Here is a 12,214-nt window from a genome sequence, read left to right on the forward strand (position 1 = left end):
GAGCTCCTGCACCCCCCCGGCCCCCTCCCCTCGCCCCGGGGCTGCCCGGGCGGTGGGACACGAGGGGACAGCGCTGGGTGGGTGCCCGTGGGGCGAGGTGCATGTGACAGCTTTGCCCGCAGCCGCACGCAGGAATTAACCCTTAGGACCCCTCCCCTCCCTCCCGGGGCTGGCTGGTCCCCGCAGCCCTCCCCCCCCCCCCCGAGCCAGCGGTAGTTACCTCACTTGATTAACTTATTAACTTATTTGTTTCATTAAAATTTGGAGTAGAGGCTGCCCGCCTGCTGCCGTCTGTCTCCCGGCGCTCCCGAGAGGTGGCACTCCAGCCCTGCCTCCGAGCCGCGGCCGGGGGACAGCAACGTCCGGCCGGGGGACACCAGCGTCCGGCCGGGGCACACCAGCGTCCGGCCGGGGCACACCAGCGTCCGGCCGGAGGACACAAATGTCCGGACTCCTTCCTGACCCCTTAAGCTGCAGAAACCCACCGAGATGGGGTCGAGATGCCAGCTCCAGCTCGTTCGCCCCCCAGCTCCATCCTGTGTGCGGGGGGTGCAGGGTTGATGTCACTTCAGTGCTGCTTTTGGCACCTTACGGGGAGGGGTGGCTGCCCCGGGAAGGGCTGTGCCGCCATCCCCCTCTTTTTGGTGTGTCCCCCCAAAGGGAGACGACGCTGCGATGTCCCCAAGGCCATGCCAGGGAGGTGAGGGTGGAGCCGCCTTGCCCAGGAGATCCCAAACCCCTGCAGGGACAGGAAAGCTTCACCCCGTCGCTGTGTGCTGGCACCCCGGGGACAACACGTCCTCCAGCCTGCGACATCGAGGGCTGAGGTGGCCCCTTCCCGTGCCGCTGGCTGGGGAGGAAGCCGGGGCTGGCCGCAGGTCAGTCCCTGCCTTTCCTGGCTGCCTCCTGCCAAGAAATTCGCTCCAGGATCGTCTCGGAGCCGAGCACTGCGGGGGCAGCACCTCCCTGCCCCGCTCACACCGGCCCCGCTGCCCCCAGAGCTGCCCTGGCCCGGGGATGGGGGTCTCGTGGGGACTCCAGCACCCCGGTTCCGCGGAGTGCCCGATGTGTGGGGTGCAATCCCTGGGGGGTTGGCTTTGAGGGGGATCCGGGACGCAGCAGCACCCCGAAAGCCATAGGGGCACCGTACCGGCTCTGCCGGTGCTCCCAGCTGGGTGTGCGGCTTTCCAGGCTGGGTTTGGAGGGATTCATCCCTGCAACAGTGGGATCTTCACCCTGCCCCCCACGGGGGTGGCAGCTCGGCAGAGCCCGTGTGTGTCCATGGGGCATCCAGGGCCAACCCAGCTGGGTGTGGGGCCTTCCCACGCCTCTGAGCAGTGGGGACAGGGTCCTGAGACCTTGTCCCTCCCCCAGCATGGCCGGGACGGTGGCACACGCAGGGCAGGGGGTGTGTGCCAGCCCGCGGCTCTGCCTCCCGTCGTCACATGGCCCCAAGGTGCCCCGGCAGGACTTTGTCCCCCTCCACCTTGGCTGCCCCACGTGTGCCGAGGCTGCCACTCCCCGGAGAGGGGGCACGAGCAGGGGGGAGACGCCAGCGTCAGAGTGACACAGAGGGAGCTGTGACCTCGCAGGGCCAGCTGGCCGCATCCCGCCGGAGCCCAGCCGCAGGAACGGGGTGAGGGGATGTTCCAAACGCTTGGACTGCCGCCGCTGCCGCCTCCGCCAAGCGGCTCCTATCAGCTGACAGGGAGACAGGGTTGTTACGGGAATGCTCAGCTCTTCCCTCAGCACCCCACGGCGTCCTCTGAGCTGCCAGGGAGCTGGCGGGAGCACAAGGACACAGAGCAGTGGCCGGGGATGTCCTTTGTGCCAGTGGCTTTTGCTTTGTTCCCCCCGGGGGTCTTGGGGGAATTCGTGACTCACTGTGGATTCCTACGAGTCCAGTCATGCTGGAGACATTCGGACTCTGGGCTGGACCCAGTTCCTTCCTGCGGCGCTCCAGCCTCCAGCTCCGCGCTGCGTGCGCTGCCCAAGGACGCACTCACAGGAAAAGGCCCTTCCAAGAGCTCTTGGAAGAGGGGCTCCCGCAGGATGGGCTCCCGCAGGATCCCCGTTCAGGCGCCCAGAGCGCCCCGGGGAGCAGGCAGCTCCCGTGCCCGGTGGGATTTGGTGCTCCCCACTTCCACACCCTTCCCCGGAGTGAAGCCCGCCCTGGCCGCGGCATCTCCCTGTGGGCTCAGCCAGGAGCCCGTGGCCCGTGGCCCGTGGCCGTCCAGGGAACCCCGCGGTGCTCCCGTCCTGGCTGCTGTGAGGCATCCTCGAGGAATCCTTTGGCAGGGCTGGGAGATGCTCCTGGCGGGCCAGGGACAGCAGGAGCCCCGAGTGGGCGGCTGAGGTCCCGCAGCAGGTGGTGCTGGTGCTGCGGGGAGGGGTCACCAGAGCCTGGGGGATAGCCAAGACCCCCCCGGTCCTAGTCCCTGAGCGTGTGGCTGGGCGGTGGCAGCGGAGACATGGGGCTGGATCCAAGTGACACCAACTCCGTGCCCTGGGCTGGGGTGTGCCTGTCTCAGCTGTACCCAGCTGCCCACACCCCTGGAAGGGGGAGGAATGCAGCCCCCTCCCCTCTCCACCCTCCCTTCCCGTGCTCTCCACACACCTGGGGAATGGGGAAACGGCCCAGGATGGATCCCCCCCTGGATGGAGCAGGGGGTGCTGGCACGATAGCCGGGACCCCCCATCCTGCGAGGGCAGTGCCGGGGGGCACCGGGAAGGGATCAGGAGCCGGGGACACCCCGACCCCGCGGGGACAGAGGTGTCGCCCGGGAATTCCGGGCGAAGGGGCCACAAATTCGGGGCTGTGCTCTGCAGCCCCAGGCCCGACCCCCGCCCCGCTGTGCTCCGCCCCGGGCCGGTCGCGGCTGCCCCGGCGCCTCCCCGCGCCCCCCCGGCCGGGGCGCGGCTATAAGGAGCGGCGGGGCCGGCGGCGGGCGCGGAGCGCCGGGCGCGGCAGGTACGGGACCGGCTCGGGGGGGAACGGGGTGGGGCTGGGGGGGTGCCAGGCGGGAGGAGAGAAGGGTCCCGCCCCACGACTCCCCAGTACCGGACCCCCCACTCCTCTCCCGGGGTCCCCGCACGGCGGGCGCGGCAGGTACGGCCGGGGACGGGCAGGGAAGGAGAGGTTCCCACCCCGTGGGATCCCCGTGCGTGGATTCCCGGGTCACCCCCTCCCCGCTTTACGGGGGTCGGGGGAGTCCCCGCACTGCAGGCGAAGCAAGGTAGGGCCGTGGGACGGGACCCGCAGGAGAGGGTCCTTCCCCGTGTGTCCCCCGGATTGTCCCCACTGGCCTCTTTCGGGGTCCCCGCCGCCCCTCTCGGCCACCTGGCAGCTCGTCGCACTGCCTGCCATAGCGACTGGGGGTGGTGTTGGGAACGGGACCCGGGCAGCCCCCCCGAATGTCCCGGGGAGCCCCTTCCCGCGGGGGTTTTGCTTTTGGAGCCGGTGGTTTAGGGCTGGGCGGGCACGGGGCCCCTGAGATGCCGGGGAGTGGGGACCTGGGGGGAGAGGGTGTTTGGGAGGTCGTGGGAACCCTGAGCTGCGTGGTCACAAGGGGAGTTATAAAACCGGAACATTTTAAGGATCCTGGGGAGAGCAGGGCGGGAGCAGCACCCACCCTGCGGTGGGGCTGTCGTGCCCTCACCGCCCTCCCTCTGCAGGTGTGGGGACATGACCGGGGACATGCGGGCCCTGCTGTGCGTCTGGCTGGTGGCCCAGGTGGCCCTGTCCTCCCGGGTCCGCACCCGCCGGGAGCTGGGGCCCGGTTTGTACGAGCACGGGGTCTATGACGCCGGGGGCTCCTACTGCCAGCGGGGGGACGTCTGCTGCCACGGCCGCGACGACGGCTGCACCGTGCCCTATCACGACACCCTCTGCTACTGCGACCTCTTCTGCAACCGCACCGTCTCCGACTGCTGCCCCGACTTCTGGGAATACTGCCTGGGCATCCCGGCCCCCTTCCCCAAAGCCTCAGGTGAGGAGCGCCCAGCCTGGCTGTGGGTGTCGGGGGACAGTCCTGGGGTGCTGCTGGTGCTCCTTGGGGTGATGGATGTGGCGCCTCACATTCCTGCCCTCGCTGCAGAGTTTCTCCAGACAGCCCGAAGCTGTGGAAACTCCTGTAGGATGGGGATGGACTCGCAGAAATAGGTGTGGGAGCAGCCCGTGATCCCACAGCCCGTTCCCTGGGGAAGGGGCAGCTCCAGCAGCGCCTGTGGGCAGAGCAGGGATGTGCGGGGACTCCATCCCAGCTTGCCCGGTCACGTCTGGGGCAGGCAGATGTGGCCTTGGCTTAACCCTGTCGGCAGCTGGGGCGGCCGGGGGCGAGGAGGGGGCACGGGCAGCCCCCAGCTCGCAGCACAAGGCTCTCTCAGAATTCCCTGCGGAGCAGAGCCAGCTCCCGGGCACAACCGGCCCCTTTATCCCTGTCCCGCCAGGCTGAGCATATTTAACCCTCCCGGCGCCGAGCCAGCCCCGCTCCCACCCACCCTGCACCGGGGGGGAACCCACTGAGCCCCATCATAACTTTGGGGTGCCAAGGTGCAGCCGGGCACCTGCCGGGATTTAAGAACAGCATTGATTTTTCCCTTTGCTTTGTACCCCCGGGAATATGGGGGTGCTGGTGGGGACCCCCGGCACAGCCAAGCACTCACCAGGGGCTCTCCCATTCCCATCCAGGCTGTGCCCGTGCCGGCCGCAATTATCCCACGGGAGCCACGTACCGGGAGAACTGCAACCTGTGGTGAGTGAATGCCATGTGGGCACCTGTGGCATGTCACCAGAGGAAGGTGTCGCGGTCCCGCGGGCTCCTGTAAACCTCAGGGCTCGGTGGAGAGCGAGGCCCGAGCTGGGTGGTGGGAGCTGCTGCCAAAACGCCTGTGCTCCAACAAATCCAGAGCCAAGGGCCTTGAGCCGCTCCCAAGTTCCAGCGCATACCTGCGTGGGAGCCGCTCGCCCCAGCGGGACAACGCGCTGCCCAGGGGGGTTTTGGCCACGCTGGTGCCAGCCCAGCTTGCCCAAGCCTGACAGGACGCTTGGGCAGCCGCGGCGGTTTCGTGCCAGCGTCCAGAGTCCGGCTGTGCCGCCCGCTCGGCAGCCCCTGGAGCTGGCTGCTGGAGCAGCGCGGGGGTTATCTGGGAATACTGGTATTACTGGCATCCGGAGGTGGGGGATAGGGGAGTGAACCCGGCGGGGCGATGCGGCAGATAAGGGGAAATCAAAGGCAGCGTCTGGGGCGTGTGCGAGGGCAGGGGCGCGCGTGTGAACATGCGTGTGCGGGCGTGCGCCGGGGCTGCAGGTGAAAAGCCAGCCCGACCCTCCCCACAGCTCGCGGGCAGCCTGGAAGTTCTCCGGGATCGTGGTGTGGAGCACTCAGGGATGAAGGGTGTCTCCATTCCCGAGGGGAATGTCAGTATCCCAAATCCATGCCCGTCCCTGCTGCTGGGGGAGCATCTCTGACCCGCCAGCGCTGCGGAGGGGGAAAATCTCCTGTTCCAAACCCTCCTCCCCCGCACTTGGCGCCTGGAGGACGGGAATTCCTGCAGTGCTTCACCCCCCTCTCCCCCCCGTCCCTGCCGGGGTCCCGCGGGGTCTGGGAGGGGTGGCAGGGGGCAAAAACGATGGTGGGGTGACGCAGAGCGTGGGCACCCAGCTGGTGTCACCCCGAGATGCTCCCAAGTCCCCACGTGTCTCACGCAGCGCCGGGAGTGCTCAGGGAAGGAAGGATGGAGGAATGCGGGGATACAGGTGCTGCCGGCGGGATTGCGATGGGGGTGTCTGGAGGGACTCGGCTGCGGCCTCGTTCAGTTCCATAAAAGGGAAATGTGCCGGGATCTGGGCAGGAGGGAGCATGCCAAGCATTGCTCACTGCACGGGGGGGAGCACAGCCCGGGGCTCCCCAGGGGACCCGCCACACCCCCACAGCCCCCCCCTGCCCCAGCTGTCCCCGCAGGAGTGACCTGGCCGGAGTGGGTCACTCATGGGGACACCCAGTCCTGACCCCCAGCCCCGGGCTGGTGTCCAAGCCCCTCTCTGATGTCTGCAGCCCTGGCAGCTTTTCAGCTGATTTTCTATCCCATGGCCTGCCTGCCCTCGGGGCTCCAGCGGGGGCTGGGGCAGAGGGGGACAGCTCCCAGGGCCACCCAAAGGCCACTCGCAGGGTCACCCGGAGGGCTGCCCACGCCTTCACCCCGTTCCGAGGTGCCAAGCCCTGGTGACCCCTGACGAAAGCAGCCCTGAGCCCCTCGCTGGCTGCCCAGCTGGGGAGGGGCAGCGACCACTCAGGGTCCCCCTGGTCACTCTGGGGACATCATCTCTCACTGGCGATGTCCCCTCCGCAGCACGTGCGGGCCCGGCGGGCGGTGGCAGTGCGAGGACCACGCCTGCCTGATGGATGGCGAGCTGATCGACGCCGTCAACAGGGGCAGCTACGGGTAAGCACCGGGCACCGCGAGGATGGGGCAGGGATGCTTCGCCCCCTCGCTGCTTTTTGGGGTAACCCCTGGCCCGTGGTCCCTCCTCCCACGCAGCTGGAGAGCCGCCAACTACAGCCAGTTCTGGGGGATGACGCTGGAGGACGGGATCCGGCACCGCCTGGGCACCTTCCGTCCCTCTCCCACCGTCATGAACATGAACGAGATGCACGTGAGTGCCCCGGCAGGGGGGGAAACTGAGGCACGCCAGGGGTTATCCCTGTCTATCCCAGCGATTCCTCATCCCTGGGAAGGGGCTCCCAGGGGGGAGGCAGGGAAGGTTTGTGTTTGGAGACAGCAGCTCAGCAAATTCCCCGGGACAATCCCCGGGCTGCCAGTGTTGTTTTTTCCCCCTCTCCTCCGTGCTCGTTTCCCATCGGAACGCCGGCCCCGCCGCTGCTGACTCAGCAGAGCCAGCTGCGCCAGCGCTTTGCCTCTGCCCGCACCCAAACCCCGGATGGGCACCCTCCGGGGGTCCCTGGGGTGCTGGCAGAGCTCGGTGCACGCCCAGCCCCTCGCTCCGGAGCCTGAGGTTTAATTTTAGAGGCGCTTCCTGTGCTGGGAGAAGCCAGGGAGTTGTGGCCGTGTCCTCCCCAGGAAGGCCGGGGCGGGGGCTCCGTCCCCGCTCCCGAGCGGAAAGGCTGGGCCAGAGGCCACCATGAGGGGCTGTGTCACCCAGAGCTGTGTGCTCGGGGTGGCCACCGAGGGCCTTGCCGGGGTCCAGGACAGGACACTCGGTGCTGGTGTTCTAGGAGGAGCTGCTGGGGCTGTGGAACCCAAATTTGGGGAAAATTGAGGGATCCGGCCCTTCTGGGATAAGGGGGATGCCCAAATCTTTGTCGTTTATGGTGGTGTTCCTGTCCTGAGGGGTCTCACAGTGGGGCTGGGGGACACTAAAGGGGGCTGGGGATCATCTCAGAGGATGGCTGGGATGGCAGGAGAAGGACATGGGGTCCCACAGTGGGGCTGGGGGACACTAAAGGGGGCTGGGGATCATCTCAGAGGATACCAGGGATAGCTGGGATGGCAGGAAAAGAATCAGTGGGACTGGCTGGGGACTCTGCAGAGGATGGGTGGGATGGCAGGAGGAGGACATGGGGTCCAGCAGTGGGGCTGGGGGACACTAAAGGGAGCTGGGGATCATCTCAGAGGATACCAGGGATAGCTGGGATGGCAGGAAGAGAATCAGGGATCCACAGTGGGGCTGGGGGACACTAATGCTGGCAGGGGACCCTGCAGAGGATGGGTGGGATGGCAGGAGAAGGACAAGGGGTCCCACAGTGGGGCTGGGGGACATTAATGCTGCGTGGAGACCCTGCTCAGAGGATGACAGAGATGGTTGGGATAGCAGGAGGATCTGGGGGTGTCTCTGTGGCCTGAGCCCCCCCGCCTCTGCCCCGCAGATGAACATGGACTCCAACGAGGTGCTGCCACGTCACTTCGATGCCGCCGCCAAGTGGCCCGGGATGATCCACGAGCCCCTGGACCAGGGGAACTGCGCCGGCTCCTGGGCCTTCTCCACGGCTGGTGAGGGGGGACGGGGTGGGCTGGGTGGGGACAGAGGGGAAACGGCCTCCCCCTGACCTCCCGCTCCTCCCCAGCCGTGGCCTCCGACCGCATCTCCATCCACTCCATGGGACACATGACCCCCGCCCTGTCCCCTCAGAACCTCCTGTCCTGTGACACCCGCAACCAGCGGGGCTGCAGCGGGGGCCGCCTGGATGGCGCCTGGTGGTACCTGCGCAGGAGAGGGTGAGGGGGGATGGGGTGGGATGGGATGGGGTGGGATAAAGGGGGTTTGAGGCTCTGGTCACCTGGGGAGAGCCCAAGAGATCCCCGTGTTCCTCCTGTCCCTTGGGCAGGTGGGGGAATGAGGGCTGCCGAGGTGGAATGGAGAGTGGGGTTTGGGGTGAAGGTGGAAGTTGGGGGGATTGGGATATGGGTGGGATGGGGATGGGAGTGGGTTTTGGGATGGGGATGGGATTTGGTGTGGAGATGGAGAGTGGGATTTGGTGTGGGGATGGAGAGTAGGGTTTGATATGGGGATGGGATTGGGACGGGGATGGGAGTGGGATTTGGGGTGGAGATGGAGAGTAGGGTTTGGTATGGGGATGGGATTGGGATGGGGATGAGATCGGGGCTCAGGGTGGGGATAGGAGTGGGTTTTGGGATGGGGATGGGATTGGGATGGGGATGGGAGTGGGATTTGGTGTGGGGATGGAGAGTAGGGTTTGGTATGGGGATGGGATTGGGATGGGAATGGGAGTGGGATTTGGTGTGGGGATGGGATTGGGACGGGGATGGGAGTGGGGTTTGGGGTGGAGATGGAGAGTGGGATTTGGGGTGGAGATGGAGAGTAGGGTTTGATATGGGGATGGGATTGGGACGGGGATGGGAGTGGGGTTTGGGACGGGGATGGAGCCGGGTGGTCCTCCCCCTGCTCACATCCCTGTCCCTCCGCGCAGGGTGGTGACAGACGAGTGCTACCCGTTCACGAGCCAGCAGAGCCAGCCGGCGGCCCCGCCCTGCATGATGCACAGCCGCTCCACGGGCCGGGGCAAGCGACAGGCGACAGCGCGGTGCCCCAACCCCCAGACCCATTCCAACGAGATCTACCAGTCCACCCCCGCCTACCGCCTCTCCTCCAGCGTGAGCGCCGGGCCCCGGGGGCGGAGCGGGAGCCCTTTGGAGCGGGGCGAGGGGGAGCGGGAAGGGGCTTGGCTCGGGCTCCTTTACCTGGGAAAAACCGAGTTTGGGAATGCGGCTGGGAAAACCCCACTGCGGAGCCCGCGGGGGAGCGGCTCCTGAGCCTGGCATCTCCACAGCAGCCACCCGTGGGTGCTGGAGCAGCTCTGCCTGCATCTCTGGGGGTGGGGAGGGCCCTGCCGGGGATCCCGGCCCCGGTGCCACCCGGTGCCACCCGGCTCTGTGCTTGCAGGAGAAGGAGATCATGAAGGAGCTGCTGGAGAACGGCCCCGTGCAAGGTACGGAGCTGGCGGGGGCACCCCTCTGTGCACCCCAAAAGGTTGGGGGAGCAAGGTGGGGGGCAAAGCCGCTCTGCCCGGGCTGGGGGGGCTGTCGTGCGAGCCAGGAGCCCCCTCAGCTGCTCCCCCTGCTCCACCTCAACCGCGTGCCCGGGCAGTGCTGCCCCAGTGCCCGTCACGCTGCCCACCCCAGCGGGCACTGGGTTGCTCATTAACTCCGAGATTTAATCACCGTCTTGGCAGCTGGGTTTGTTTAACTTTATTTTTTTCTTTTTTGAAACCTCCTCTGAGTGTTGTTGCACGGCCCCGGGCAGGATCCGGCTGCCGCCTTCCCTCCTGCTGGGAATGCGATGCCTCGTGCCCCGCTGTGCCCGTGTCCCCCACCCTTGGGGGACGCGGAGCTCCTTCCCTGGGGACAGTGGCAATGTCCCCAACCCCTGTCCTGCTCCCCGCAGCCATCCTGGAGGTGCACGAGGATTTCTTCATGTACAAGAGCGGGATCTATCGGCACACGCCGGTGGCCGAGGGGAAGGGGCCGAAGCACCAGAGACACGGGACCCACTCGGTCAAAATCACCGGGTGGGTGTGGGGGTGGCCTGGGGGGGCCCCAGGGGGTGTGGAAAGGGTTGGTCTGGGTGGGAAAATTGTTCACTTTGGATGTCCCCAGGCTGGGAAAGGAAGCAGAGAGGGAAATGGTGGCACAAGTGAGACGAGTGGGGTGCTCAGCACCCTGGAAGAGGGGGCGGGCTGGATGGAGGTGCGGACCCCAAAGAAGGGAGCGGGGCCGGCTGCCCTGTGCCGGTGTTTCCTTCCTCCTGCCGTGGCTAAATATTCCTGCCCGTATTCCTGGAGCGGATGTCAAAACCTCGGCCTGGCCCTGGGGAGGCGCCGGGGCAGGAAATGAGCAGGGTCAGCACCCCCCAGTCCCACCACGGTGCTGGGGAAGGGGGATCCCACAATCTGGGGGTGCCCGGGGACACCCCTCACTGTCCTGTCCCGCTGCAGGTGGGGAGAGGAGCAGCTGCCCGATGGCCAGACCCAAAAATACTGGGTGAGTGTTGGGGGTGAGTCTGGGGGGACTCAGCCGTGAGGTGCTGCTGCTTCCCCGCACCCATTTGGGGTCCAGCTTGGCTTCGGGGGATCACCACCCGTGTCCCGTGTCCCCTCTGCAGACGGCGGCCAACTCGTGGGGCACGGCGTGGGGCGAGGGCGGCCACTTTCGCATCGCCCGCGGCGTCAACGAGTGCGAGGTGGAGACTTTCGTGGTGGGCGTTTGGGGCCGCGTCAGCATGGAGGACATGCCCCACAAGTGAGCCCCCCGCTGCCCCCGATGTCCCTGTCCCCAGCGAGTCACAGCACGGCGGGCAGGGGGGCTGGAGGTGTCCCCTGGGTCCCCTGGGTCCCCTGGCCGGGGGCTGCGTGTCCCCGCTGTGCTGACGCAGCGGCTGGGTGCAGTGGGGCGTGCGTGGGGGGTGCCGCGGGGGCTGCTCCCGTCTCCCATGGGATTTACCCGCTAATCCCCCCGCCCCGGGCTCGGCTGGGCTGCGGTGGCGGCGGGGGGCTCTTCAAAGGCAGCTGCACCCCCCCCCCCCCCCATCCCCATCCCGGCTGGAGCTGCGGGATTCCCCCTCCTTTTCCCAATGGATGGGGCTGGGAAGGGTCCCCCATATTCCGGTCCCTCCCATCCTGGCCCCACCACTCCCCCCAGCAGGGCAGCCCTGGTGCTGGGGGTGTGGAATAACCCAGCGGGGGGGTCCCCTGAGCCCCCAGGGCTGGGTGTCGCCAGGATGGGGTCCCCACCGTCCCCCCCCCAGCCCGTCCCTATGGTGCTATGGCCCTGCCACCCCTCTGGGGACAGCGGGGACAAGGGAGGGCTCAGCCCCGTGATGTCCCCGTCCTGGTGGGGCCACAAGTGGGGTCCACGCAGCAGCGCAGCCCGGGACCTCTCCCCTCTTCCCCCCCACCCCCGCCAACCCAAGGGCTGTACTTTTAAGATTTTGTATTTATTTTGCTTTTTATTGTTTGTAAATAAAGTTATGGAAGCCTCAGAGCCGGCAGGGTGGACTCAGTGCTCCGAGGGGGACACGTGGCCCCCTGTCACCCCCGTCTGGGGGGCCCAGCGTGGCCTCGGGAAGGGCTGGGGGGGTGAGATAAGGCCCCGCTCATTGTCCACCTTCCGGTCCCGCCGCTCCGCTGACCGCGGCCAGCGCTGGCCACGCTGCGGCCACACGCAGCCACTCGCCCACCGCACCCAGATGTGCCTCCGCACCCAGATGTGGCGCTGCAGTCCGCTGTGCCACCACATCCCAGCGTGCCACCACAGCCACCGTGCAGCTGCGGCGGCCACCGCGGCCAGCTGTGCCGCTGCAGGTGCCACCACAGCCGGATGTGTCGCCACGTCCAGGCGTGCCAGCACAGCCGCCGTGTCCCCGCGGCCACCCCGCTCCGTCGCTGGGGTAGCGCTGCGGTTGTTGCGGCCTTTTCCCAGAGGTTGGCATTCCTGGTGGTCCCTGTCCCTTTCCGTGTCGCCTCCCTCGGGTCGCCCCCGCCCCCCCCCCCCAGCAGCACAGGGGGACACAGAGTGTGGAGTGCGGTGCCACCTGGTGGTGGCTGCCCGCAACTGTAGGTATCGTTAGATGTATTTATTTTAAATATTTTTTTTAAAAAATAGATGTATTTATATGTATAGATAGAGATATGGATGTGTATAGACGTGTCTGTATATATATATATTTTATGTATAGATA

The 12,214-nt window shown here is 67.0% G+C and overlaps 1 protein-coding gene across 2 annotated transcripts; it reads left to right on the forward strand.

Annotated features, from left to right (window-relative positions):
- The first annotated feature begins 1,445 nt into the window (after positions 1-1,445).
- On the forward strand, positions 1,446-11,515 carry TINAGL1 (tubulointerstitial nephritis antigen like 1). Of its 2 annotated transcripts, none has more exons than XM_069036025.1 (12): positions 1,446-1,636; positions 3,676-3,989; positions 4,691-4,754; positions 6,352-6,444; positions 6,541-6,655; positions 7,887-8,010; positions 8,085-8,235; positions 8,949-9,132; positions 9,422-9,467; positions 9,923-10,046; positions 10,473-10,518; positions 10,640-11,515. In XM_069036025.1, the coding sequence occupies exons 1-12, from the start codon at positions 1,446-1,448 to the stop codon at positions 10,778-10,780; spliced, it is 1,593 nt and encodes a 530-aa protein (XP_068892126.1). In that variant the 3' UTR covers positions 10,781-11,515. The 2 variants fall into 2 exon arrangements, with proteins under 2 accessions (XP_068892126.1, XP_068892127.1); XM_069036026.1 differs by lacking the exon at positions 1,446-1,636 and adding an exon at positions 2,937-2,971.
- Positions 11,516-12,214: the final 699 nt, after the last annotated feature.

Source organism: Aphelocoma coerulescens, chromosome 23, assembly GCF_041296385.1.
Source record: "Aphelocoma coerulescens isolate FSJ_1873_10779 chromosome 23, UR_Acoe_1.0, whole genome shotgun sequence".
NCBI classification, from domain to species: Eukaryota; Metazoa; Chordata; class Aves; order Passeriformes; family Corvidae; genus Aphelocoma; species Aphelocoma coerulescens.